The 27,245-nt window shown below is 37.1% G+C and overlaps 1 protein-coding gene and 1 long non-coding RNA gene across 4 annotated transcripts; both read right to left on the minus strand.

Annotated features, from left to right (window-relative positions):
• Positions 1 to 2,375: 2,375 nt before the first annotated feature.
• Positions 2,376 to 6,106, minus strand: LOC125239815. Its single transcript, XR_007178562.1, has 3 exons — positions 6,005 to 6,106; positions 4,736 to 5,261; positions 2,376 to 2,946 (listed from the first exon to the last, which is right to left on the minus strand). It is a non-coding gene; the product is annotated as an uncharacterized LOC125239815 (long non-coding RNA).
• A 2,797-nt stretch (positions 6,107 to 8,903) lies between these two features.
• On the minus strand, positions 8,904 to 27,016 carry LOC125239812 (gastrula zinc finger protein xLCGF3.1-like). Of its 3 annotated transcripts, none has more exons than XM_048147515.1 (6): positions 26,457 to 27,016; positions 26,206 to 26,353; positions 25,679 to 25,750; positions 25,022 to 25,081; positions 24,400 to 24,453; positions 8,904 to 10,962 (listed from the first exon to the last, which is right to left on the minus strand). In XM_048147515.1, exons 1-6 carry the CDS (start codon positions 26,583 to 26,585, stop codon positions 9,887 to 9,889), a joined length of 1,539 nt encoding a protein of 512 aa, XP_048003472.1. In that variant the 5' UTR covers positions 26,586 to 27,016; the 3' UTR covers positions 8,904 to 9,886. The 3 variants fall into 3 exon arrangements, with proteins under 3 accessions (XP_048003472.1, XP_048003473.1, XP_048003474.1); XM_048147517.1 differs by lacking the exon at positions 8,904 to 10,962 and adding an exon at positions 12,908 to 13,430; XM_048147516.1 differs by lacking the exons at positions 24,400 to 24,453; positions 25,022 to 25,081; positions 25,679 to 25,750; positions 26,206 to 26,353; positions 26,457 to 27,016 and adding an exon at positions 13,142 to 13,278.
• Between the last annotated feature and the right edge of the window lie 229 nt (positions 27,017 to 27,245).

The raw sequence follows: 27,245 nt of genomic DNA on the forward strand, positions 1-27,245 counted from the left end.
CATCAGGAAACCGGACTAATTCCAATGAGTCCTAGTTACCCTTCGGGTTGCAAGAAAATCAGATGGCAGTCGCTTTCGTAAAACTAGTGCCTACGCCAAATCATGGGATTAGTTGTCAAAGTGAACCCCAGGCTCCCATGAGCCGTGGCAAATGCCGGGATAACGCAAGGAGGATGATGAATGGGGATGGCACGGAACGAAAGCAACTTACTGATTCCTGTGCAAACCAAAGTACCAGCTGCTCCGGAAGAAATACTGAAGTTAATATTTTGCCGGTGCACTACAGATTGTAGTAGTGGTAGATGTGGGTGTGAGAAGGCCTTTATGTACAGCTAATTGTATTGTTACCTGTTGTGTGAATGCATTTATACAGCATCGTAATACAATCATGTTCATGAAATACATATTTTACACGTTTATCACATACATTTGTTGTTTCATTTCGTTTTAAAGTCGTATAATTATTCAACGGTACATGACCCAGAAGCATATGTACACATATTATGAAAGGTATTTGAATGATCTACAAGATTTTTCAAGAAAACTTTTGTCTAAGATAAATATTTTTCAAGATATGGAGCAATGTATGAAGCAAAAAGTGGGGGGAAAACGATTTTTAAAAAATTAACAGTTTTTAGGAGCTCATACCTAGATAATAGTTGAGAATAGAAAAAAAGTTTCTAGATCAAAGTTATAGAGAATTTTATAAGCTTTCAAGGTGTAGTAAACCAAAATTTCGTATGACGCATAGTTTTTGAAATATGAGCAAAAAACCAAAAAATGGGACCTTTTTTCATCCCCCCCTCTTCGAGCTCACGTCCAAAGTCCGAGGACTTTTAGTATGTATGTCTCCTGACTACCCCTAACAACATCCCGTAGTGAAACTTTCTGCTTTCGGCCATTCCATCTAGGATCGTTCGTTGACCAAGCTATTGGAAATTAAACGAACTTACCTGTAAGTGAAGTTCTATTTCAATTATATTAGCTGCACAAATTCCGAAATGATATATATTAACTTGTAGTACGCCGAAGTACATACAGCCCTAGCCATGATATTTAGAGTAAATATTAAAATTTTTGAACGAAAATTCAAAAACGTTGCGTCACATTTCCGAACGGAGCGTCTCCGTCACGCCGTTCGGCGCTACCAACTTCATTTAGTTTAGAGTGATACACCAGGACATATAACTTCACTGCCTGCGACTCGCTACCCGCTAGGCGATCCTCAATCGCAAGATTACAGAGCGGGAAAAAAGTATGCTACATAATAGCTACATAGTATATGCTTATCTTGTAACGCGTAACTCGCGCTGGCAGTGAATATGATTTAACAATAATTTTTGCTAACAACTCAGCAAAGCCAGCCTTATCCTAAACTTTGTCAGGGATAGCTCCGGGATCCCTGGTTGTCTAGGACAACGCGGGTCCTGGGCGGGAGGGTTATCATTTCGGAATTTGTGCAGCTAATATAATTGAAATAGAACTTCACTTACAGGTAAGTTCGTTTAATTTCCAATTATTATTACGCTGCACAAATTCCTTCAATGATATATATTAACTTGTAGATGTTTAGAGATATACAAAGTTTATTTCTGGCTTTGTATTAGGTATACAATGTTAGCCTAGCAAAATTATGCTTGTCAAGATTATGTGAATTTTTAACACATGATAATCCTTATTCACTTAAATGTTATGTTGCATGTAATTTTTATTTGTGAATGTGTGTAATTGTATATTGTACCTATGGACTAAGGTTGTCTGCAATAAATGAATTATTATTATTATTAAATCTCCAATTTCTAGTGATATCATCATTTACCAAACATTAATAAATTTATTTAAACCAAAAGGAAATCCTTCCTTGTTAATATTCATCTAGCGCCATCTTATAATACTTATGTTTTATAACTGTCAGAATCAGCAAAGATACATACTATCTTTGTTTTTAAGAATTAACAACTCAACAACTATAGGTACATATAAACATGTCTTCGTAATATATTATTGATGCTCTAGTAAAATAAATCGTAGACACTAAGGGCCTATTATAAAATTTATCGATAACTTTAGAAGTATCAGGCCTGATGTTTTTCTGGTTACATCAATATTGACTCCTAATCGATTTGCGGCTAACACCGACGCATGGTGGGTCAAATGGGAGGTGAAAATGGAGGTGTCAATACCACTATCTTATTTACTTAATCCACCTACTAATCTAAGTGGTTTCTCGTAGGCAATAAATAGTCGTTCACACCCACCACGGATATAATTCATCTTGTGTATATCATATAACTATATGTTGTTATGCACTCGTTGATCCTACAGCTACCTATTTTAGAAGTTTTAATAAAGTCTGAAATTTCTATAGGGATCTTTTCAGGATAATGGTAAATAGTATTACATAACTTTATCAAGTACAAATTTTTGCACTCCGTGTGCTGTAACAATTGCTAATAGGGTGACTAATTTTTTACTCGGATATTTCACACACTTGTTGACAACGTTGACAAATTGTTTAAAACTAATTACGTCTCGATATTTAGGTTATGGTGGATATATACGAAAAAACGCACCTTCATAAAGCGTTTCACGTTATCATCTGATGAGATCTTTTCTCTCAATAAAAGCACCAAAGCAGATGTGCAACAATTGACACTTTCATACCCAGCTAGCCAGCTACCTCGTTACACAATTTGTCAAAACCTAGTATTTGTGGAATAGATGTCTTAAAACAATTAATATTATTTTCCACAAAACATTACATAATATTTAATATGTAATATGCTGGTATATTATACCAGCGTGTCAAGTACGTGTGATACTGCTTGACGGTGTTGGGCGCGAGGGACTGCAGCATGACGTCACCGCCGCCGCCCCCTTCAGCGCCAGCGCTGCCCGGAGAGCCCCGCGGCAACCAGGATAACACGTCGCTGAAATTGCTGGTTGCTGGAATAACATATATATAAATGAGAGCTGGGGCCCCATTCTTTGCATTTGACTTGACAAATTTTATAAAATTGAGCTTGCCACTTGGTACAATAACAATACCTCTTGATTTTTGTAGAATACATACATGTACATATATGTTTTAGAAAAATCATTTACTTTAGGTATTAGTGTGAATGGGGGAAATATCGTAGAAACAAAAATAGGGTGTCCATGAAAAAGTGAATGCATTTAGCATTTGCGCGACTAGCAGATAAGTCTATATCCAGATTTCTAAAACACTGCAGGACACCCTCTAAACATTCATCATTTAATTCACATTCAAATTCCGAATGAGCCTTTTTAGATTCCTTATCGGCTATCACATTACGTTCGGATTTAACATATGAGGCAAATATTGTGGTAATATGTCTATCTTCACATTCACTCCACTGCCAAATTTTGCCTAGCAATTGAATTAAGGTGCAGGTAACATGTTCCCCCGGGCGATGAGTATACATATATGAGATGACTGTGAATTATCTATTCTTAAAAGAATCTCACAGTCAGATAGGATCAGATCAGAACAAAATGTCTTTAAAGATAAGAAATGCGCTATATAAGCTCTAGATAATTTATGTGATGTTCTCTCCCAACATCATTCCATAACCCGGCAGCTGTCTCCCTACCACAGGAGCCGCCTCAACCTGTCAATGAATTATCTCTATAAATTTCTCTATAAGATTTATTACACTAAATTTTGCATTTAGCCTCATTTATAGTTCTTGCCACCATTCTAAATCATTTTTTACACTAAGCATATAAGTAAGCATAATGAAATAATAATTGTCATTATTTTTTCTTAAGTATATATATTTTTGTCTCTATTTATTTTGAATACATGTAGCCATATTCAGTGGCAGGACAAATAGAGACTAGCAAGCCAGTTAAACGGGCAACATCCCTAATATAATAATTTGACAAGTTTATAAATAAATTTATTTCTTATTTAACTTTAGATTGATTCTTATCTGGTAAAGAAATATGTAATTTCTTAGAGTCTAATATGAAACCTAGATATTAGACAGCATATCTTTGTTTTAAGCAGTTTTTTCTTCCTTTAAGCCCCAGATAGGAAACGATATCAAATGTAACTTAGTGTCTTTTAACTTTTGTCATGAGAACTTCCTACAGTAAATATGTCATCTAGGTAGTTGCTCATTATGCAACCTTTTAGATCTTATGTTTCATGACAGGTCTGAGTAGTCACTGTACATATAAGGAAACATTTAATTCTAAGGGTAAAACATGAAACTGAAATATTTCAGTATTGGACAAGAAACAGGTATTTCCTATATTTATGGTGTATATATGTCATAAAATAGGGCATCTTGAAAATCTAAAGTGCTCATGAAGCAATTTTTGTGCCATTAGTTTCCTCCTGAGTCCTGACATGTAAATTAATAAATTCAATTAATTTTTTAGATTCTTTAAAAAGTCAAAATAAATCACTAGTCTCTGTATGATTCTGCCACAAACAATATTTTAGACACATATTACTTTCCAAAAGAATCACAACTCACAAGGTAAATGTTTTACAATACCTTTTATTAACAGTTCAGACATAAGTGTTTAGTAAACACCACACTGTCAAAATCAGAGAAAGATATCAATTTAGGAATAACTGATTGTAATGTCATAGATAAAAATGAGATTTTGTTCCCAGATGGCCAAGACCAGACCCTTGGGTCATTGGTCATATTCTGCCAGTGCGCCAAAAAATATTTAATTTGATCGCAGTTATACCAACCTGATCATTTAACAGCTATTGTAATAGTAATATTGCTGAGTGCGACACGTCCGCTGATGGTGTGGCTTGGCAGAAGAGGTGGTGTTGTTAGGGTCTCCTGTGGTACAGCTTCTGACCTTGGGCTCTGGGTATGTCTCTGTGTTATTGGTTGGGCCCTTGAAGTTGTATCTTCTACTAGGTTATATCTTCTAGGTCTCTTCAGATCTTCCCATTTTATTGTAAAGACCCGACGTTATAAACATCCTTTTAAGTTGTAACTCCCTGCGTCTCACAAAAGATGACCAATTCATTCAGCAAATGTTATGAGGGCCAAGCCAGTGGCAAATAATGCGCTTGAGACTTCAGATTATTTCTGTTCTATGGCTTTATACTTTGTAACTTCTGGAGCAGGATGTTTCTTAGTTGACTTGTCCTTTCTTTTCTTTATTTATCTCTTTGTAAGCTGGAAAAAAGGTTTTTGCCAAAAAACAACCTGCTCAAGTGCCTCACCGAGAGGTTAAGACTTCATCGCTTAGATCTTCAATTGCTGAAAAATAGGAATAGCATTTTAGTGCACTTACAAAGCAATGAGACAGCCTAGGTTGGCATACCACTTTTGATTAACTCTAGGATAAAGAGCTGTGCCTAGCCGAGCACGCCACAAAACCCAGTAGATATATCCAACATAATCCAACAAGAAGTTTGGACATCCACAGCAAGTAGCAGTAGGTTTGAGTAAAAACTCAGTGCTGTCGGCAAGGAGTGTGTCTAGTATGACAACACCACAATGCCTAAGACCGCTGGCAGCGAACGCACCTAGTATAGTACGCCAAGATTGCCAAATGCAGTTAGCAAGCGGAGATACCTAGTCTAGTATTCCAATTTTGCTCAGCACAACCTTTACACATAGTGCCAGATGCAGTTAGCAAGCAGAGATACCTAGTATAGTATTCCAATCTTGCTCAGCACAAACTTCATACAGTGCCAAATACAGTTAGCAGACAGAGATACCTAGTATAGTATTCCAATCCTGCTCAGCACAGACTTCAAACACAGCGCCAAATGCAGTAAGCAAACGGAGATACCTAGTCTAGTATTCCAATTTTGCACAGCATAATCGTTCTTCCATGGCAGAATTGGCAGTGCAAGGTGTAAAAATTAATGTGCATGACCTTCAAAAACATACAACACCAACATCTCACTAGCCGTCAGAATGTGTTTAACAAAGCACACACCACTATCACCTCACAAAAAATATTAGAAGTTTGCAATTGTAAATTCTTTTCTTACCATTTTATGCTTCACTATGAAGGTCGTCCGCGTCTCAATGACAACTAATGGAGACCTGTTACTACTTCTCGACGCCGCAGGCAGAGATAGTGATCCCGTATATAAAGCAGAATAAGGCCAATATAAGGCCTAGGGCACGGTTTAGGTCTTGTAAGGTAAGGCAAACAATAAATTCCGCAATGCCCGCCATCATGGCGGCGACTGCGGCGAGACGCCTGCGTTGACCGGGACCTTTCTTCTGTCTTCCTCTCCTTCTCTTCTTATTTGCTCGCCTAATTTATGATACAGATTACTTTCCGCACCATTTACTTTTCTTCGATACATTATAATTCGCATTTTTTCCACTTTTATACGCAGAAAACACTTTAAAATTAGATGACGCGTAATGGCCGTCGGCTGCATGAAAACGACAATGAAGTTGGTAGCGCCGAACGGCGTGACGGAGACGCTCCGTTCGGAAATGTGACGCAACGTTTTTGAATTTTCGTTCAAAAATTTTAATATTTACTCTAAATATCATGGCTAGGGCTGTATGTACTTCGGCGTACTACAAGTTAATATATATCATTGAAGGAATTTGTGCAGCGTAATAATAATAGAAAGAGTGCAGAGGAAGTTCTGTAGGCACATTTACAAACGACTGTACGGATATTACCCATATATGTATCCATCTCTATTCGTAACAGGAATGGTTGGTCTTCAAACTCTAGAAACCAGACGGAAACTGCTGCATATTATGCATTACCGCCAACTGTTTCACCATAGAGTAGATGACGCATCCGTGCTTGAGAGAATGGGGCTGCAAGTGCCAAGAGCGAATGTGGTGGTTGGCATGCCGGGCGCGGTGTCGGCGCGGCGGCGGCGGCGCCTTTTCGCGGCGGCCGGCGCACCGCTCGAGCCCGAGCTGCTCTTAACCGCATCATGTTGGAGACAGACGATATTGACATATTTGCTGATAGTGTTGGTGTGTTTTACAGAAAACTCTTAAGGTTCATAGACTCTACACTCCTTAGGTGATTAATGTAATAACCATAGTTTAACTTTTAACTGTGTTTGCTTTTATTTATGTCAATTTAACATGTACATAATTATATTACCACATAAGTGCTTTGGTGAAATACTGTTAACTTTTGTGTATTTTTAATAAATAAATAAAAAAACGTGAAAAAAGTCCCAGAATCGGGCCCCTTTTGCTATACTCTGACCGCCCCTGTCTATATTTGGTCTATACTACTGTAATGTTTGACGTTATCACGTTAAACTACCGTCCGTAAACCGACTTTACAGACAACCAATTTTTTCTCAATATCATGAAAGTAGCAAATACCTCAAAGCAATGTTCATGGTCAAGGACGATTACAATTAAATTAAATGGTTCTTGTTCTTGGGGAAATGAAAGGCATATTTATGTTTCCACATTTAATTATTTATTATACATGTTTTACACGGAAATATAGACTGTGAAAATGTTGGCACTAAAAAGGCGCAAAATTTTCTATGGTAATTTAACCTTCGACCCTATATATTTTCAATCAATTTATAAGTGGTCTGGCTCGATGATGTGATGACTCCGCCAACGTTCATGTTTAGGAAGGCACGCGTTCTATGAAGAAGAGTGTCTGCCGAGCCCTTCATTTTTTTGCCTTTTTCTAGTGCCGAGATTTGGCTGACCGTCTATGGCTCCCCACAGACAGTCTTAAAAATTCATAATCTTAAAAAAAACTTGTATGCAATCTGACAGTTCAGATCTGTCAGTGTCTTGTCAGTGTCAGGAAGCCATAGGCTCCCCACAGACAGTCTTAAAAATTCATAATCTTAAAAAAAACTTGTATGCAATCTGACAGTTCAAATCTGTCAGTGTCAGTTTGAACTGTCAGATTGCATACAAGTTTTTTTTAAGATTATGAATTTTTAAGACTGTCTGTGGGAAGCCTATAAATAAGTACAGATTGGTCCCATTTTTATCAAAAGCAAGTTCTGAATGTTCTGATGACGGGATCCTGGATGAATCTAAAGAATTCTTAATTCTTATTTTTTTAAAGCATGCATTACATACAGAACAGAGTTTCTGTTTCTATAAGAACATCATACATACCTACCTATGTAGAAAATCCGAAATGACTTCAGTTGGATGGTGCATCACGAAAAAGTGAAACTTAACATTTTTGTCCTTTTTTGCATGATATATTTCAAAACGGAAAACACTTTTCTACATAATCCAACATTCGCGAGTATCTTACACACCATCAGCCCGTCCAACAAAGTTATTTTGCTATTTGTCTTAAAAGAAATAGTTTTATTTTACATCAAAACTCTTCTGTAGTCGAGAAATGGATCAATATAACAATCGAAAAGTAAAAGTACTTGTTCGCACACTAGTATCTGGAACAAACGTAATATAATAGAGTTTTCCCCTCACTAGCTCGGAAACACGTGTTTTGTCCTTTAATACCAGCGGGTAAAAACGCATTTTATCCACTAGTGGGTAAAGTAATTTGACCTTGAATAAAGTCAAATAAACTGCTTTAAAATTGATAAAAGTAGGTGAATCTAGTAATAAAGATGATTTACCACCTGTGGAACTACTGAAAGCAGTGATAAACGCATTTTTTGAGTTGTAGTTTCCTCGTTTATAGTGAGGGGAAAAGTTTTGTGTTACACTCGGGTGCAAATGTATTTTACTTCTCTTGTGTTAAATAACTCGCAAGTCCAGGATTCTATTCTCGAACCACTCGCTTCGCTCGTGGTTCAACTATAGAATCCTTTCACTTGCTCGTTTTTCAATTCCACACTCGGCGTTAAAATACAACTTTGCCCCTTGTATAACAAATAACTGTTTTCAGTCGAGTGCCATTTTTAGGCCACGAAGCTTGCCAAGTGGCGTAATAGTGAGATTGAAAAGAAAAAAGTCATGAACATGACTCAAATGAGTCAAAGAAAATGATTACAACAGTCTTTGTATGAGTTACTTAAATACTTAAGTAAATCTAAAGTTAAAAATATACATTTATCAAAAATTAAAAGCAAAGATTGTATGTAACCTTACTTCTACTGTCAGACTTATTTGATACTCAAATTAACATAAATAAACTGTAGGTATTTTCACCACTGTCACTCATCTTTCTTGGTTTTTTTTTTTACTTTTTACACCGTTCCATCGAGTTTAAGCAAAAGAACTAAAAACTCTACATTTCCAAACAAAGCAAAGAAAATAGAGAATATATTATATTTTTATTAAATAAAAAAATGTCAAGTTGTACGAAGCCACTGTGTGTTTTTAAGAAAGGGCCAGCTACATCCATGCGTTCGAGTGAACTTGTTTTTTTTTTTCACGAAATATCAACACATCATTAACATTTTTAAAATAATTTATGTGTATAATTGGTTTAATCTTGGCGATTAAATACAAAGAAATAATAGAGTAGTAAAATAATAAGGAGAGGAGGAGGAGCAATAGAGTGGTAAAGGCTCGGAACCAGCTCCCGGAGGATGTAATATCGGCCCAAAGTGTGAACGAATTCAAGAATAAGTTAGACAAGTGCTAATTCCACATAACGCCTGAAACCTCTGCTGACACCTGCATACAGGCTTCATCAGTTTAACTACAACTGCCTGCCTGCTTTGCAAATAATAAAATAAAATATTGTTACATGTAACTGTACATGAGTCATTAGAACATTCATGTTATTTTGTTATGAAACTCGCTTTGGCTTGTCATAAAACAACACGCGTAGTTTGATGCACCTCATTATGCGCCAGTCATATAAATAACTACAACTGACTCGTGTACAGTAAGAACACGGGAGCGCGCGTGAGCTGCGTGACAGGAGCCCCTTCCTTATTGAAGGAGCGTGAAATGTTAATGCCAGATCTGTTCCTGATTTAGGTCATTGCTGCGTTGTCGGGGTTCATCCCAATATGAGTCTTCTGGTGACGTCGTAGATTTGATTTGTTACTGAATTTGTAATCACAGTGGCTACATGCGTAATGCTTTTCTCCGGTGTGTATTCTTTGGTGTTTTTGTAAGTCTGATTTCGTACTACATTTATAGACACAGTAACTACATAGAAAAGGTTTCTCGCCAGTATGCGTCATTACGTGTGCTTTTAGGCTTGACCTATAACTGTACCGGTACTCACAGTGACTACATGCGTAAGGCTTTTCCCCGGTGTGTATTCTTTGGTGACTTTGTAAGTCTGATTTCGATCTGCATTTATGAGCACAGTGACTACAGTGAAAAGGCTTATCGCCAGTATGTCTCATTACATGTGTTCTTAGGGTTGACTTTCGACTGCACCGGTACTCACAGTGACCACATGCGTAAGGCTTTTCTCCGGTGTGTGTTCTCATGTGCCTTTGTAACTGTGATCTTCGAGCGCACTTGTAAGCACAGTCGCGACATTGAAAAGGCTTTTCGCCGGTATGTGTTATTATATGTGTTCTTAGGTGTGACCTATTACCACACTTGTAATCGCAATAACTACACTTATAAGGCTCTACTCTGGTATTTAATTTCATGTGTGTTGTTTTGTGTGTCTTTTTATCTACGGAGAGTATCGCTTGCTGTTTGTGTAAATCACTTTTAATCAGGTTTTTGAAACTGCACTGATTTTTTAAATGAACTGCTAAACATTTCTTGGACATTGTTGAATAATCACAATGAGCGCACATGAAATTTGTGACACCATGTTCGATTTTTTCGTGCTCTAATATAAGTGATTCAGTTTGGAATGTAGAACTACAAAAATCACAAGAAAATTGTTTTGGCGCTGACGGCAAGTGTGTGTCTTGAATATGTCTATTTAAGATAGTTTCGTTTCTAAAACGTTCGCCACAGTGTTCGCAGGCGATTGGTTTGGCCCCGCTGTGAGCAGTCGCGTCGCCGCGGAGGCGCTCGAGCACCACGGAGCAAGCCATCGCGAGCTGCTCCCTGGCGCGGGCGCTGCCGTCCGAACACACTGCAACATATTATTTAGCAGTTACCAACCATAGACGTTCAATTAAAAGTAAATTTAACCCATAAATGTTTACTAAACCAATAATTTTCAGATAAGTAAGAAATTATTTACTTAGCGAAATTCGCCTATAGACGATCAAGCAAATTTTGTCACTGAAAAATGCGCGAAATTATGTTGTCCTATCCTATGCCCTTCTGCGTGTACCCACTTATACATTATCCCCTTCGGTTTTTTTATTTTTTTTTGAGTATTATTATGTTTCGTCGAACGTAAAGGTTTAGCACTATCATATGTTTGTCATAGAAATATGATCATAGGCAACATGCCGGCCTTTTTCTTCACGTAGGAGAAAAAGGGAGGCGTACAGACCTATGATCATATTTCTATGATAAACATATGACAGTGGACTATCGGCCGAAGACACGCGCTTTATGAACACTGTTGGCCTAAACCTACTTTTGTATGTCTTTCCCATCACGGAACAATGGTATTCCGGACCTTTGGGAGGCGTGCGCGGGGCCGAAGCCAACGCGTAGAGGACCTTTCGACACTTTAATGAAATGTAAGGGGTACACCGAGCGGATGTTGCCCTTGCCCGTATCATGGGACACACGCAGAGGCAACACCCGCCAGGGTGTAAGGACTATTTGTGAGTTAACGGAATCTAAAATGAACTATAGGTCTATTTTGATGAAAGTGATGGACTAAATACTGGGCTATGGATAAAAAACCGGACGCCTGCCTAATAAAATGGTATCCAATTTTATTACCGGCAGACGGTGACTCGTCCCCACAAGATGGGCCCCCACAAAAAGCGACATCCAAGATGGCTCAAGGGCAACACCGGTGTGAGAACTCAAGGGTGTCGAGAGGTGTACACCGCTTTCTGCCCAGTGGCTGTTAAGCCACTGTATCAACTCGCGTCTTATGCAAATTTTCACTTCCACCCCTGGGACATGTAGCCCTAACGACTCCACTCTGGACGGCCAGCCAAGGCAAGCCAGAGGTAGAGAGTACTGTCTCACCCACTCGCCTTACGGGTAACAGAACTCCCCAGGAGCACTCGGGTACGTGGGGTCGCTGTTCCCTGATAGCTCGCCACAAGCTGCCCTGCGTTGACTGATTGCACTGGTAAAACCAATGGGCGATGGGGTCGTCACATCCCTGCGCCATACTTTAATTGTTTTAAGATAACTATAGTCATAAAGGTAGCTGTTTACAAAATATTTGAAAATATGTGTTTTATAGAGCATGTATCGTACAAGTACTGGTAAAAAATGCTTCTAAATCATTATACAACAACTTTTCCAGAATTGATGTTAGTATAATATTTACGTGGAATTTCATGCGCTTTCTAAAAACGTACGTTTTATTGTTAACCAAGTAATTACAAATGTGGTTAAGTAGGGGCCACTGCGCCCGGCCACGTATGGATGCTGACCGTCGCCAAATTTTCTATATTTTTCAGATCTTACTTTATTTAACGATCAATTTGTAAGAGGTATCTTTTGAAAGCATATTATGCGTACTATCATTAGTTCTCAATAATTTTAGTTGTAACTGTAGAAGCTAACAAAATATTTTAAAATATGCATTGGAACTGATCTGAGTAAAACATGATTCTAGCTCAATTCATTATATTTTTTCCGCAATTGATGTAATAACAAAAGAAACGGCGAAATCTATGACCTTTTCAAATAATAAGTTTTGTCACAATTGCATAACCAATTAATGTTAATGTATCCAACATACTCACTGCGCACCGTCATATAGGTACATGGATCGTTGCCTTTTTCATAATTTTTAAGATTGTATCTTGCTGCATGACCAATGAACAATAAAAAAATGAAACTTTATATGTGGTGCAAGATTAATTTTAAGCTATGAATTTTATTTACACTGCGTAAGTACATGTGTATTTTATTATAAATATAACTTTTGTAACGCCATCACCGCAATACACCCAACAACTGCACTATGGATGATTAGTTCCAGTGTCACCGCTAGATGGCGCCAGTGGAAAAAATAGAACACGCTAACGTTTGGTCAACGTAGAATCATGACCCCCCGGCGTCGACCGAGTATCGTTGTACTCTCACAGTAGGAACTAGCTTACTGCACGCTCTATGCCTTAACCTTTGCTTAAGCATATGAGTGTCTTCTAGCTAAGTACACCTACCTAGCCATGCTTGCATCCACCTCTGCTGGGTCATGTAGGTTCAGTGAGGTATCACTAACTTGTAACCTTGTCAATAAAGTCTAGATTCGTACTCTCGGTTTTCTCTTCGCTTCGCCAAACGCCATCCCGCCTTACACTTTTTTTTTTTTTCCATGGCTTTTACTCCTCGCTAATTTAAGCGGGGTGAATTCTGCCAATGTCGAGGTGAAGACTTTTGACTTTTTTTTTTTTTTTAACGAGAGTGTTCGGTGAAATTTTGATAATGTTTTTGGAAGGATAGGTTGGGAACCTAAAACGAAAAAAAAACAACGTTATGGACGACACAGACAAAAACAAAACATATTACATAACACATATGACACTGTGACACATATGACAATGATATTCAAATTTGAGTATTCTTTAATCCTTTCTTCGACAAATAGAGAAAATTTCGGCCAGTCCGCTGACTGTAACTTATATTTCAGAAGCGGTTCAGGGGCCGGAGATGGGAGCACAGATGAAGGCTTAGAAATAATAATGGGGAAGTGATCGCTGCCAAAGGACTGACGAAGTACAGTCCAAGATAGTAACGACGCCAAATTAGGAGAGCAGGCGGTCAAGTCCGGGACGGATTGTGGATTTTGTCCTGGATATACTCGATGAGTGGGAGAGCGGAGAGCCGTCATTTATCACGCAAACGTTGAGGTCATAAATATAACTTTTACCAGACGCGACAAAGTTGGCAAAAAACGACTCTAACTTACCTCATTTTCTCAAGCCTGATTTTGATATATGATACGCAGGGACCTGTAACTAGACCGTTTGTAAGCAGCCAGACCAATCGGATGGACCCAACCATCCGACTTTATTTCCTTAGAAGTAAAATTTTTGAAAGTCGCTTATTACGTCAAGTATACAATATACACGTAGCTTAATGTAGAAAATTCAAGTTTTTAGCTTTTATAGACCAGGAATATTTCAATTCTACTAATGCTCATATCGAATCTTTAAGTCGGTCTGGCGGATGGTTGGGTCCATCCGATTGGTCTGGCTGCTTACAAATGGTCTAGTTACAGGTCCCTGCGTATCATATATCAAAATCAGGCTTGAGAAAATGAGGTAAGTTAGAGTCGTTTTTTGCCAACTTTGTCGCGTCTGGTAAAAGTTATGGCCGGCGGAAACGGTCTGGCATTGATGATAACCAATTTCTAACAACGTGCTCTAACACATATATAAAAATCAGCTTTGAGAATTTAAGGAAAGTAAGAATTTTTTTTTTTCACCTTCATCACTTGATAGCAAAAAATTGGCCGATGGGCCGAACTAGAAAATATGCACACATTAAACGCCGATGCGAACTCTACATTGTCCCAAAGTTTCATCCTTGAGAATTTGAGGAAGGTCTGGCGGGCCTGGGCTCTTGATCTATAGGTACTTCACAATAAGATTTACAAAAAATTTCATGTACATACATACATACAATCACGGCTGTTTCCCAGAAGGGTAGGCAGAGATCACGGATTTCCATTTAGGTGCTATGATCCTGACAAAACACAACCCAACCCCACAACCCTGACAAATTTCACGTGCTTTCTAAAAATATAAGTTTTATTAATGTATGATATTATACAACCAAGTTATTACGAATTTGGTTTAGCTGGTGTCACTGCATCCCCGTGACGTAAATAGGTGCTGACCGTCGCCTAATCCTTTAAAGGGGTTATATATTTCTCAGATCCTATTTTAGCGATCAATTTGTGAGAGGTATCATTTGAAAGCATATTATGCGTATTCTCTTTATTTCTTTCAAATCTTAGGCTAGGCTGTTTATAATATGAATATAAAAGTAAAATACAAAACCACTTACAAAACAATATAAAACACATATAAACACATTATAAAAAACCTAACCTAGGGTGCCGCCAGCAGCGAGGCAGGGCCCAAGCTGCCGGTGGTTAGGGCTGCAGAGAGAGGAACCGTCGAACTATCCGCGCTGTGTCCAAGATCACCGCCTTCTGCATCTGGCCCTTGATCCAGCCACCTAGCGAGAGTCTCTTAAGATGTTGGTCGAGACTCTTCGCTATGAGACCGTTCGCTGAAACGACTATCGGAACAATGATCGTTGATTCAACATCCCACATGGCGGTTATCTCGTGAGCCAAGTCTAGGTACTTACTGGACTTGTCCTTCTCGGCTTTCACGAGATTCTCATCATGGGGGATGGTGATGTCAACGAGCACTGCCCGGCGTTGCAGTCGATCTATTATCACAATGTCAGGCTTATTGGCTACAATAGTCCTGTCAGTGATAATAGATCGATCCCAATAGAGCGTGGCACGACCATTTTCGAGAACTGGCGCAGGTAAGTACTTGTAGTACGGTACTTCGCGGTCCACAAGGCCGTATTGAAGAGCAAGTTGCTGGTGAATAATCCTGGCTACGAGATTATGTCTGTGCAAGTACTCGCCGTTAGCAAGATGAGAACAACCGGAAATGCGTATTATCATTACTTTGTAATAATTGTAGAAGTTTACAAAATATTTGACAATATGTGTATTTTTACTGTTCATGAATAGCATTCGCACTGATACGAGTGAAACATGCTTCTAGCTCAATAAATTATATTTTTCCACAATTGATATAATAACTTATTTTATTACCCCTTATTCTTATTTGCCAAGAGTGGCACTGAAACTTGAGTAGTTTCATGTGCTCTGCCTACCCCTTCATGGGATACAGGCGTGATTGTATGTATGTATGTATGTATGATATAATAACTAAATAAACCGCAAAATGCATGGCCTCTACAAAAAATGAGTTCGGTTAGCATTGTATAAACAAATAATTTTAATTTGTCCACCATACACAGATAGAAAAGATATTTTAATTTAAGACGGAAAACTCTCTCAAACACTGTTATTTAAAAGGAATAATATAATTCTTCATCTAATAACATGGTCTTAACCTAAAGGGATATTCCTTTTTCAAAGAAGAATCAAAATTGTTCAGTCGTAACTTTATATACATTTGGTACAAATAGGACAGATTTGAATCAAAGAAGTATTTATTTGCAACAAAATATTACACCGTTTTAGTATGAATATGCTAGTTCTTAAAAAACGTCTTTGGTTCAAGTAACCTTTATCAAAGCAAAAATAAAAACCTGTTAAAAGAAGATTCACCACAATTTAACTACAAGAATTCTGCGTTTTTAATAGGAAATCATAATTTCTTAATTTAACTTTTACGTTCTACAGTCAAGACATAAAAGTTTAAATAAAAAAAATACACGGTTTTACGTCAAGATTTAGTTCAATCTTGGCTTGATTTTAATAGTTCTTGATTTGATGCTTTGCAACTCCATTCAAAGTTCCAGAATAACTAAATAAGTCAAAATAAATAAGTCAAGATTTATTAAGTTCTTGGCTTTGTGTCACAAATTCTTGATTTAATGTCTACAAGCTCCATTTGAGAATCAACAAGTTCAAATCAAAAAATATCAAGGTTTTACTTCAAGATTTAGAACAATCTTGGCTTGATTATTATAATTCTTGGTTTGATGCTTATAGACTTCATTCATAATTCGAGCAGGTTTTAAATAAAAAATCAACACGGACTTAGGTCAAGATTTATTACATTCTTGGCTTCATATCACAAATTCTTGATTTAATGCCTACAAGTTCCATTTGAGAATCAACACGTTTAGATCGAAAAATAATAAAGTTTTGCTTCAAGATTTAGTTCGCGCGCCGAGCGGCGACACCGGTTTAGTTACCAAAAAACCCGCTAGATGGCGCTGACCCCAGCCCATAGAATTCGTACATCGCGGTGTTAAGATTTTTCCCGATTTGGTTAGGCTCGCCGGTTGGAACTTGATATGTATCGAATCATAGGAATACAAATTCCGACATAATAGCCCCCTGCTTCCCTCTGGGAACTACGCGCTATTATTGAGGACTATCCTAAACGTGCTTCCGCTCCAGTTCTCTCTCTCTCTCTCTAACTGGCTGGGGAACTCGTCTTCGTTCAGCTTGTAACGTACGGGTTATTGAAAATAATACACACCTCTCACGTCATTTCGGCTTTCCCTTCTCTCCCCGCGCGCACCCCCGGTACAAACATTATTTACTCAATCTAAGAAATATAAAATTTCATTTCAAGAAATTATATATTTTAAATGAAATAAGATAAATTACATCCAAGAAGTAAGTATATTTGGTTTAAGATACTTACTGTTTCACCCCAAGAAACATTAAATCTAACTTCAAACATGTAAATCTTCATCTAATACCGTCAGAACTTTTAAAATGAAAAATGTATATATTTGGTGTAAGTAAGTAATTGTTTATGCAAAACAAACGAAACTATTTTTTTGTGTAAATCATACATTTTCCCGCTCATATTATTATTATATCAATTGCGGAAAATTATAATTTATTGAGCTAGAAGCGTGTCTTATCAGTGCCAAATCTATTCATGCACAGTAAAATACACATATTACTAATCAAATATTTTGTAAACTTTTACAGTTTCGGCTTGAAGTATTAAGAAATAGTGATACATAGTACGCATAATATGCGTTCAAATGATACCTCTCACAAATTGATCGGTAAAACAGGATCTGAGAAATGTAGAAAATTTGCTACGGTCAGTCAGCACCCATTATCGTGACGGGGCGCAGTGACCCCTGCTAAACTAAATTCGTAATTACTTGGTCATATAATATCATACACCAATAAAATTTTAGAAAGCGCATGAAATTCTGCGTAAATTTTATAATAACATTAATTGCGGTAAAGGTACGGTTTATTAAGTTAGAAGAATTTTTTATCAGTATATGTGCGATTTATGCTTGATAAAGAAATACATGTTTTCAAATATTTTGTAAACAGCTACTGTTATAAGTATAATTGTTCAAAAACAATTATAGTAGGTTTCATTTGCTTCCAAACCTACCACATATGGATCCATAAAATAGGACCATAAAAATATTGAATACTTTACTACGGTCAGCGCCCGTTTATGCGACTGGGCGGAGTAGCTCCTGACAAACAAAATTCGTAATTACATGGTTATATATTATCATATATAAGATAAGATAAGATAAGATAATCATTTATTTGTTTGCTACAATACACACCAAAATTAAACAATTAAAACAACAATAAACAATAAAAAGTACTAACACTACAGAAAAAACAACAATAGCATACATTATCATTTTTAAGAAAAAAAAACCGTCGCCTTTCGGGTTCTGGTGAAAGCTACTTGCGAATGTTGGTTTATGTAGAAATGTGTAAGTATTTTTTAAAACTGCTTTTAATGCTTTAATTATTAGATGGCAACACAAATGAATATACGTATAACGTTAAGGTTTGAAGAGTTTCCTCAATTCCTCATGAATCCGATTATATTATAAGAAATCGAAGCTTGACAAACTTTGACTTCAAAACATATGCTTAACAAACATAACTAAATAAATGTCACTGTTCTGAACTTAAATGCATGCTTTTCTTACAAAAATACCAAAGTCACTATGAGTGTGCCGTTCAGGTTTGAGGAGTTTGGTTCTGGCCATCATCAGCAGTTCCACTGCACCAAATGTCACTGTTCTGGACGAAAGTGCATACTGTTCTTATAAAAATACCAAAGTCACTATAAGCGTGCCGTTCAGATTTGAGGAGTTCGGTTCTGACCATCATCAGAAATTCCACTGCACCAAATGTCACTGTTCTGGACGAAAGTGCATGCTGTTCTTATAAAAATGGCAAAGTCACTATAAGCGTGCCGTTCAGATTTGAGGAGTTTGGTTCTGGCCATCATCAGCAGTTCCACTGCACCAAATGTCACTGTTCTGGACGAAAGTGCATGCTGTTCTTATAAAAATACCAAAGTCACTATAAGCGTGCCGTTCAGATTTGAGGAGTTCGGTTCTGACCATCATCAGAAATTCCACTGCACCAAATGTCACTGTTCTGGACGAAAGTGCATGCTGTTCGTATAAAAATACCAAAGTCACTATAAGCGTGCCGTTCAGATTTGAAGAGTTCCGTTCTGGCCATCATCAGCAGTTCCACTGCACCAAATGTCACTGTTCCGTACCTAAATGCATGCTGTTCCTTTAAAAACACAAAAATCACCATATGTATGCCTTTCAGATTTGAGGAGTTCCCTCGATTTCTCCAGGATCCCATCATCAGAACTGGGTTCTGAGAAAAATGGGACCAATCTGTATGCATATACATTCAATCAAAAAAAAAATTTTCAAAATCGGTCCAGGAACGACGGAGATATCGAGGAACAAACATAAAAAATAAAAAAAAAAAACATACAGACGACTTGATAACCGTCCTTCTTGAGATATGAGGCGACGGTTAAAAATATGGGTGGGTTTGCTGTGTGCGTTGCAGCAAAAACAAAAGGGTCCTGGCTCAGTTATATGCTCCACTCTTTCGGGCGAAGCAACTGGTAATTCTGCTAGAACCCAGGTCACTAACAGATCGTTGTACAAAAAAAATGTAAAAAAAATAATAATAGTAATAGTTTGCCTATGTCTAAACGATTGCATTTAGTAACATGACATAAACATAAATTGCAAAAAATAAAAATAAAATTACAAGGAGTGTGTGTGACTGTGTGTGTGTGTGTGTGTGTGTGTGTGTGTGTGTATGTACACTAAAAAACAGACCAGACTAGATTAGATCCGGTAATCTGCAACCAAGTACCCGTATGGGATTCCTAAATTTTGCTTGTCCAGTAGGTATTTTTTGAAATGAAATTTGAATGAATTCTTAGTCTTAAGGCATCTTAATGGTGGAGGGATATTATTCCAGCATTTGGTTGCGAGATACCGGAAGCACCCAGTAAAGGCTACAGTTTTGTGTGGATGTGTTTCCAAAAGGCAGCGCCTAGTTGCTCTAGTACCGTGTCGTGTATGAAATGAGGAAACGCGTATTTTTGCATGCAAATAGTCAGGAGTCTTATCATTAAGGACACCGAACAAAAGACTTGCAAGGTGTAGGTGTCTGCGAGACGACATATTTAGTATTGAAGCCTTATTTAAATATGGCGTTATGTGACTTCTAGGCGGAATTGAAAAGCAAAAACGGTAACAGGCATTCTGTACTCGTTGTACAAGACGACGTGTTTTGTCTTGTAGACGTGGACCATACACTATGTCTCCGTAATTCAGCTTAGACAGAACCAGTGATTCACATAAAATCTTACGTACTTCCTCACTCAAAAGATTTCGTATTTGGTATAAAACCTTTAGGCGAAAGAAGCAGGATTTGACCAACTCTCTCACATGTTTTTCGAACCGCAACTGACCGTCGATCACAAGCCCTAGGTTTCTAGCCTCCTCCACACGTTCTATTATTGAACCTTCTATACTTATTTCTGGTTGACGGTCAAGGACTTTTGCTATCTGTACTTTTGAACCTAAAATCATGAACTTGGACTTGAGAGGGTTGAGCAGTAATCCATTTTCATCAGCCCAAGTGGATATACTTTTGAGATCTGTATTTATATTGTTAATGGCCTGAGGTAGATCACTAGGGTGGGTCGAAAAGTATAATTGGACGTCATCTGCATAAAGATGATATTTGCAGTATTTAATATGGTTTACTATATCTGCGCTGTAAATAATAAATAGCAATGGTCCAAGTATGGAACCCTGGGGGACTCCCCGTGTTAAAGGTCTAGCATCAGATACCATTAATGAACCACTTTCCCTTAAAATTTTTACAGACTGAGTTCGTCCCTCAAGATAACTTTTGAACCAAGCCAGTGAATTCAAGTCTAATCCATAGTAACTCAATTTTGAGAGTAGTAAGTCAACATTTATACAGTCAAATGCGCGCGAGAAATCTAAAAGTACCAAACATGTGGCTTTACCCGTGTCTTGTTCAGAGAGCACATTATCAACCACGTCAATTAAAGCCGTTATGGTCCCCCTTCCCTTACGGAAGCCAGATTGCATCTGAGGCAGGATATTTGTATCTTCTACATACTTATATAATTGTTCAAAAACAGCTTTTTCTAATATTTTCGACAAGAACGGCAATATGCTTATTGGCCTGAGGTCTTTCAGTTGCGATGCATTATTCACTTTAGGCAATGGGGTTACCAGCGCAGATTTCCAAATAGCTGGCACCTCACAGGTAACAATTGACCTATTAATAATAGCTGTGATCACAGATAATGTGCGCGGTAATGTGAGTACAATCATGTCCCTACAGATGGAGTCAACGCCAACTGCATTACTTGTAACAGACAGTATGTATTTTCCAACTTGTTGCTCGTTGACTGGTCCAAGGGTGAAAACAGAATTGCCAAAACGGTCATACTGAAAGCCCGATATTGTAGACTGCGTAACCTTATCACAACTTGGAACATTAAGAAAATGGTCATTGATTACGTTTGGATTATTAAAACAATCAGAGAGAGGTCGGTCATTAGAGTCATCACATAAAACGATATTTTTTAGATTTTTCCACAAAGATTTCGAATCCTTATATTGGGAATTTATTTTGTGATTATAATAAGCTTGCTTTTCACGAAAAATACTCTGAACAACAAGTTTTTTTAAATCATTGTAGTATTTTTTACTGCTATCTGATTTGGACTGCCTATATTTCAAGTGTGCCTCATTGCGTTTCGCAATCATGAGCTTAATAGTTTCAGTTATCCATGGAAGATTATAATTTTGTCTTATTTTTAAGGATTTTATTGGCGCGTGCTTATCAAACAGCGCGAGCAATAATTTATTAAACATTTCTAACATATGCTCTACTGAGCTGCAATTTAATACAGATTCCCAGTGTATACTTAGACTGCAAATCCTTATCAAATTCAGCAAGTCTAATATTTCTTATTGGTCTATATGTAATGGATTTAGAAATTGTTTGTGTGTGTGTGGATTGAGTGAGCACCTTCCGAAAATGAAAAAAAATATGCTGATCATTTAGTAAAAGTTCTAAAACAATTGTAAAACGAATCTCTGAATTTGTAAAAAGATAAATCAAAAGATACAGCCATTAACATGTGCTCACTCAGTTCTCACAAACTACTAACGAAAACAGTGAATATATTCATTTAACATATAATATTTATATACTAACATTTAGTAAAAAATAGGCCAACCTACCTCTATAAATATTAGATCACCTAGTGACGTATTAAATTTTTTACAAATAGTTTCTTATGCTCACTCAATCCACACACTTTTGAAAAGCCGAATTTTGATGAAAAACATAAGATTTAGACCGCTATTATATGTGTATAGTTTAGTAAAAGTGAAATGGGAATTTGTAAAATACAAAACGAACCACTAACGTGTCAGGTTTTTTATAATAAATTTTTGTAAGTGCTCACTCAGTCCACACGTTTTGAGAAAGTTAAAAATGTAAATATCTTACGATTTGTAGCACCTAAGACACTCGAAAGTACTTCAACATTTAGTAAAAATTTTTACTAAATATCCACCATCTAATATTTTATATTCGTTGTCTGGTTTTAAAGATATTCAGACATAACTTTTCTCATACAAATGTATCAAGTAGGGTGACCACACTATGTCGGCTCCTGATTTTCCCCACCTTCCCATTGTCATATTGAGATTGGGAGTTTCGTTCGTTCAATTTTGATAATATTAAACTAATACCATATTAATTATCCATCTGCAAACTGTTTTTAGGTTATGTTCTTGGCCTAGTGATGATGTGTATTGTGTAATTTTTATCGACGTCAGGATAATAACCATATCGACATGCATGCATTAAAAAGGACATGAATGATAATTGGTAAGAAACAAAGAATATAATACTTCACTAGTAAGAAACCAGAACCTGGTAATCTAATCGCGCTAACAGATGAGCGTACCGGATTTGTAAGTGGGAGCGAGAAATAGTTATTCTTTTCTCGCTCCCACTTACAAATCCGGTAAACTATTATCAAAATTGAACGAAACTCCCCAATCTCAATATGACAATGGGAAGGTGGGGAAAATCAGGAGCCGACATAGTGTGGTCACCCTACTTGATACATTTGTATGAGAAAAGTTATGTCTGAATATCTTTAAAACCAGACAACGAATATAAAATATTAGATGGTGGATATTTAGTAAAAATTTTTACTAAATGTTGAAGTACTTTCGAGTGTCTTAGGTGCTACAAATCGTAAGATATTTACATTTTTAACTTTCTCAAAACGTGTGGACTGAGTGAGCACTTACAAAAATTTATTATAAAAAAACCTGACACGTTAGTGGTTCGTTTTGTATTTTACAAATTCCCATTTCACTTTTACTAAACTATACACATATAATAGCGGTCTAAATCTTATGTTTTTCATCAAAATTCGGCTTTTCAAAAGTGTGTGGATTGAGTGAGCATAAGAAACTATTTGTAAAAAATTTAATACGTCACTAGGTGATCTAATATTTATAGAGGTAGGTTGGCCTATTTTTTACTAAATGTTAGTATATAAATATTATATGTTAAATGAATATATTCACTGTTTTCGTTGGTAGTTTGTGAGAACTGAGTGAGCACATGTTAATGGCTGTATCTTTTGATTTATCTTTTTACAAATTCAGAGATTCGTTTTACAATTGTTTTAGAACTTTTACTAAATGATCAGCATATTTTTTTTCATTTTCGGAAGGTGCTCACTCAATCCACACACACACAAATTGTTTTAGGTTTTTTAATCGACACAGTAGCTATAACCATACAGGTACCAATGAAACTTATATTTTTAGAAAGAGCACGAATAGTCGCGTAAATTTCATCTTCATTTCACATGAATTGTGGTAAAGTCGTTGTTTATTGAGTTAAAAGCATTTTTTAACAGTAGGTACTTGTGCGATTCATGCTCTAGAAAAAAAACACATATTTTCAAATATTTTGTAAACAGTTACGTTTATGACTATTGTTATTTATGAACAACTATAGTAGGTTTAATAAGCTTTCAAATGACACCTCTCACGAACAGATTCCTATAGGACACGAGATGTGAATCAATATCAATGACGGTCGGTCGCCATCTTTCCCCCCTTTTTCTCGACCCGCCCCCCCTCCTTAAACTAAAACAGGCAATTCGTAATCTGGAGACAATGAGGAACACATCCATACCTGTTTTAGGTATTTAGAAGAGAAGTCTACGAAAATCGTGAAGGAGACGACTTTTGGTCAAATTGACTCTAGACTATATTGGTCAATGGGACCTGTAACGACATCTTACAGTTCGTGTTTCCCATTCGGGTTGGTACTCACGCGAAATCTCATCGTCTTCGGCCGACGCCTCCGACTTGACTGTGAACTCTTCATCTGAAACAAACATACTGTTTGTGGGATCGTGTCGACCTCGCTCCGGGCCGTGCCTTGTGCTACAGATCTCCTTCAGTGTGGCCACGCTGATAAACTTGGCTCCAAAATTAGGCGAAGTAAATTGACAGGTCATTATACACTAATGTTACCACATTAAGACCAGTGCTGTTCATATCGATAATTTAAAAAAAATAGAACTAGGGAATATTGATAAATTTGCCACTAGTGGCGCTACATGTTAAATGTTAATTATTTCATCATTTTTACTGGCATTTCACGGATATGTTGGAGTTTCGTAAACTATGCAATTTTACATCAACAAAGACATGAAAGACTAAAATCTTGCATTATTTTATTCTAGAAAAAACACGTTCTTGTAACTATTAAGTATATATTATGCAAATTGTTTAATACCTTTATAATTATCAGATGGATTGTAATTGCAATACATATCTTACTTGTCGATATAGTATATACTTATGGCAATTTTTTTGCTATTCCCGGCAATTACATTTAGCCATCTGCTGTTCTGGTCACTTCTAAACCTATAGTTAAACTGACTACTCACACAATATCTCCTCAGGTGTGTCTTCATCCAGCATCTCCGGCTTGACCGCGGTCTCTTCACCTGAACCAAACAACTTTATAAGCCGCAGATATTTTATCAAATTTCATATATTTTATTTCATATAATTACATTAAACTCAAGAATCTTTGTTTGGAAGAAATATGATTGCTATTGAAGTTCATCAGTCAGTCATTTGTTTCATTTCAAATGTTTCAAAAGTGAACTGACTAATAAACACTAGTTGAGTTTATCTCTGCCCTAAATTTGGACGGAATATACCTACGTACATATATTATATTATTGTAGAAACTTATTATATACATGACGATAAAGTTATGTATGCAACTGTACATAATTAAGCATTAAAGACTTGCGTTATCTTATTATGAAACTCGCCTTTAGGCTCGTTTACTAAAGCAACACTCATGTTTTAATGCATCTCATAATGTATAGCAGTCACATAAATCATTATTAGTTGTATATTGCTCCGTGCTTGAGTTCATGAGAAGTTATTTATTTATTATTTATTAATCAGGCAGGCAATTACAACAACTGATAGTTGCCTGTATCCAACTATTCTTTCTTAAGATGTGTTCTTTAAATTTATTAAAATAATGATACATAGTAATATGTATCATTGCCACATAGCAGACTCACCTGGCTCGGACCCACAAGTCTCATGTGTGTCCTGCATTTCTGGGTTTTCACACTCTACTGCAGATTCTTCCTCTAGAGCAAACAAACAAAACAAGTCACTCACTACAAACACAAAACATGTCACTATTAGAGATCCCACGGATAGTTTGATCGGATTCTAACGTGTGGACCACCCCAGCGAGTCACTGAATATTCAGTCTGAAGTTTTTATCTAAACGAAGCAAAAGTTATAGGAATGTTAATGATTAGAAACCAAACTGAATCCTGAGAGAAAATGAACCTAATTCACAGTATTTTGTACTATCTAATGCTTATATTTATTTGCGAGTTAAATCTAACCATAATATTGATTACTATGTGACTAATGATACTCAAATTTTATTCTTAGTTTAGGTACTAAAACTCTAACCGGTATCCAACCAGATACTACATTCTGGTTTTGGCTGGATAGAAAAGTCACCAACCTGCTAAGTGGACCCAGATAGATAGATAGATATCCGTTTATTTGCTTGTCACAATACACTGACCTTTGACGAGGCTCGCTCCCTGCGAGCGCGCCTGCAGCTCCGCCTGGCTGCGCTGCACTTGCAGCTTGAAGTCGCTCGCGTCTCGCAGGCGGCCCACGCACGTACAGCAGATGCCGCTCGAGCCCGAGCCGCCCACTGCCAGCTGCAACATAAATCATTCACACATTTAATTAAACACCATGCTGTCCTAACATTTATGACAGTATCATCCATTGACTTCACACACTTTTAAATTTGTGCACACAACTTACTTGAATATCAAAACACTCCTTGATCATGTCGGCATATATCTCCGTTTTGTCGAGATGTGTGTGCGGCGTTGTCAGGTCTTTGTCCGGGGGACACAGCAGGCAGCAGCGACACGCTAGCATCACGTCCATCGCAACCGCTACGATTGTATGCGTATTGCATACGCCAATTCCTACAAGTAGCCGTGACTGCCAAACTCCAACAACGGGAATTATCTTATGTGAAGTAATAATGTATTTGAAATAAAAACGTAGTACCTAACAGATGCTAACACTAACCAGGAGCAGGAGCAAGTAGTGTTATTGTTCCATTCAGTTATATTTTTTAACAACATAACCTTCAAACTGAAGTGACAGTCATCACTTGACAGTTTTTGTCAGATTTTGACATACGTTAAGAAGTTAACACACGACTGTACCGTACCCCAACTTCGAAACTATTCACGTAAGTGAGAGCGAGATAAAAAAATCTTAAATACAGGCTGACAAAAAAAGGATTAAAATGGAATTAAAATTGTTTATCCTAACTTACTGTTCTCATACAAAAGGTGTACAATAGTAACTCAATAGTTGCCACATGATAAGCGTTTTACAAAGACGGTGGCGCCATTTTTCATTGCCAAGATTTGGTTGACCCATAGATTTAGAATTATTAAACTAGATTGTGGAATCACATTTTTTGCCATACTAAATTGAACTTTATCACTGAGACAGAAAGGTGATCGTTTCAGACTAGCGAAAACGTTTCACATGTGAGGGCATTTTAATTAAAAAATATGTTCAAATGGGTAT

This window comes from Leguminivora glycinivorella, chromosome 26 (genome assembly GCF_023078275.1).
Source record: "Leguminivora glycinivorella isolate SPB_JAAS2020 chromosome 26, LegGlyc_1.1, whole genome shotgun sequence".
Taxonomy (NCBI): domain Eukaryota; kingdom Metazoa; phylum Arthropoda; class Insecta; order Lepidoptera; family Tortricidae; genus Leguminivora; species Leguminivora glycinivorella.

Coding starts and splice junctions, on each gene's coding strand:
- LOC125239812 (XM_048147515.1), bottom strand. CDS start 26,585: ATGGACGTGATGCTAGCGTGTCGCTGCTGCCTGCTGTGTCCCCCGGAC. Junction 25,082..25,678: donor GACTTGTGGGTCCGAGCCAG/GTGAGTCTGCTA, acceptor TGTTTGGTTCAG/GTGAAGAGACCGCGGTCAAG. Junction 10,963..24,399: donor CGAAGACGATGAGATTTCGC/GTGAGTACCAAC, acceptor AATATGTTGCAG/TGTGTTCGGACGGCAGCGCC.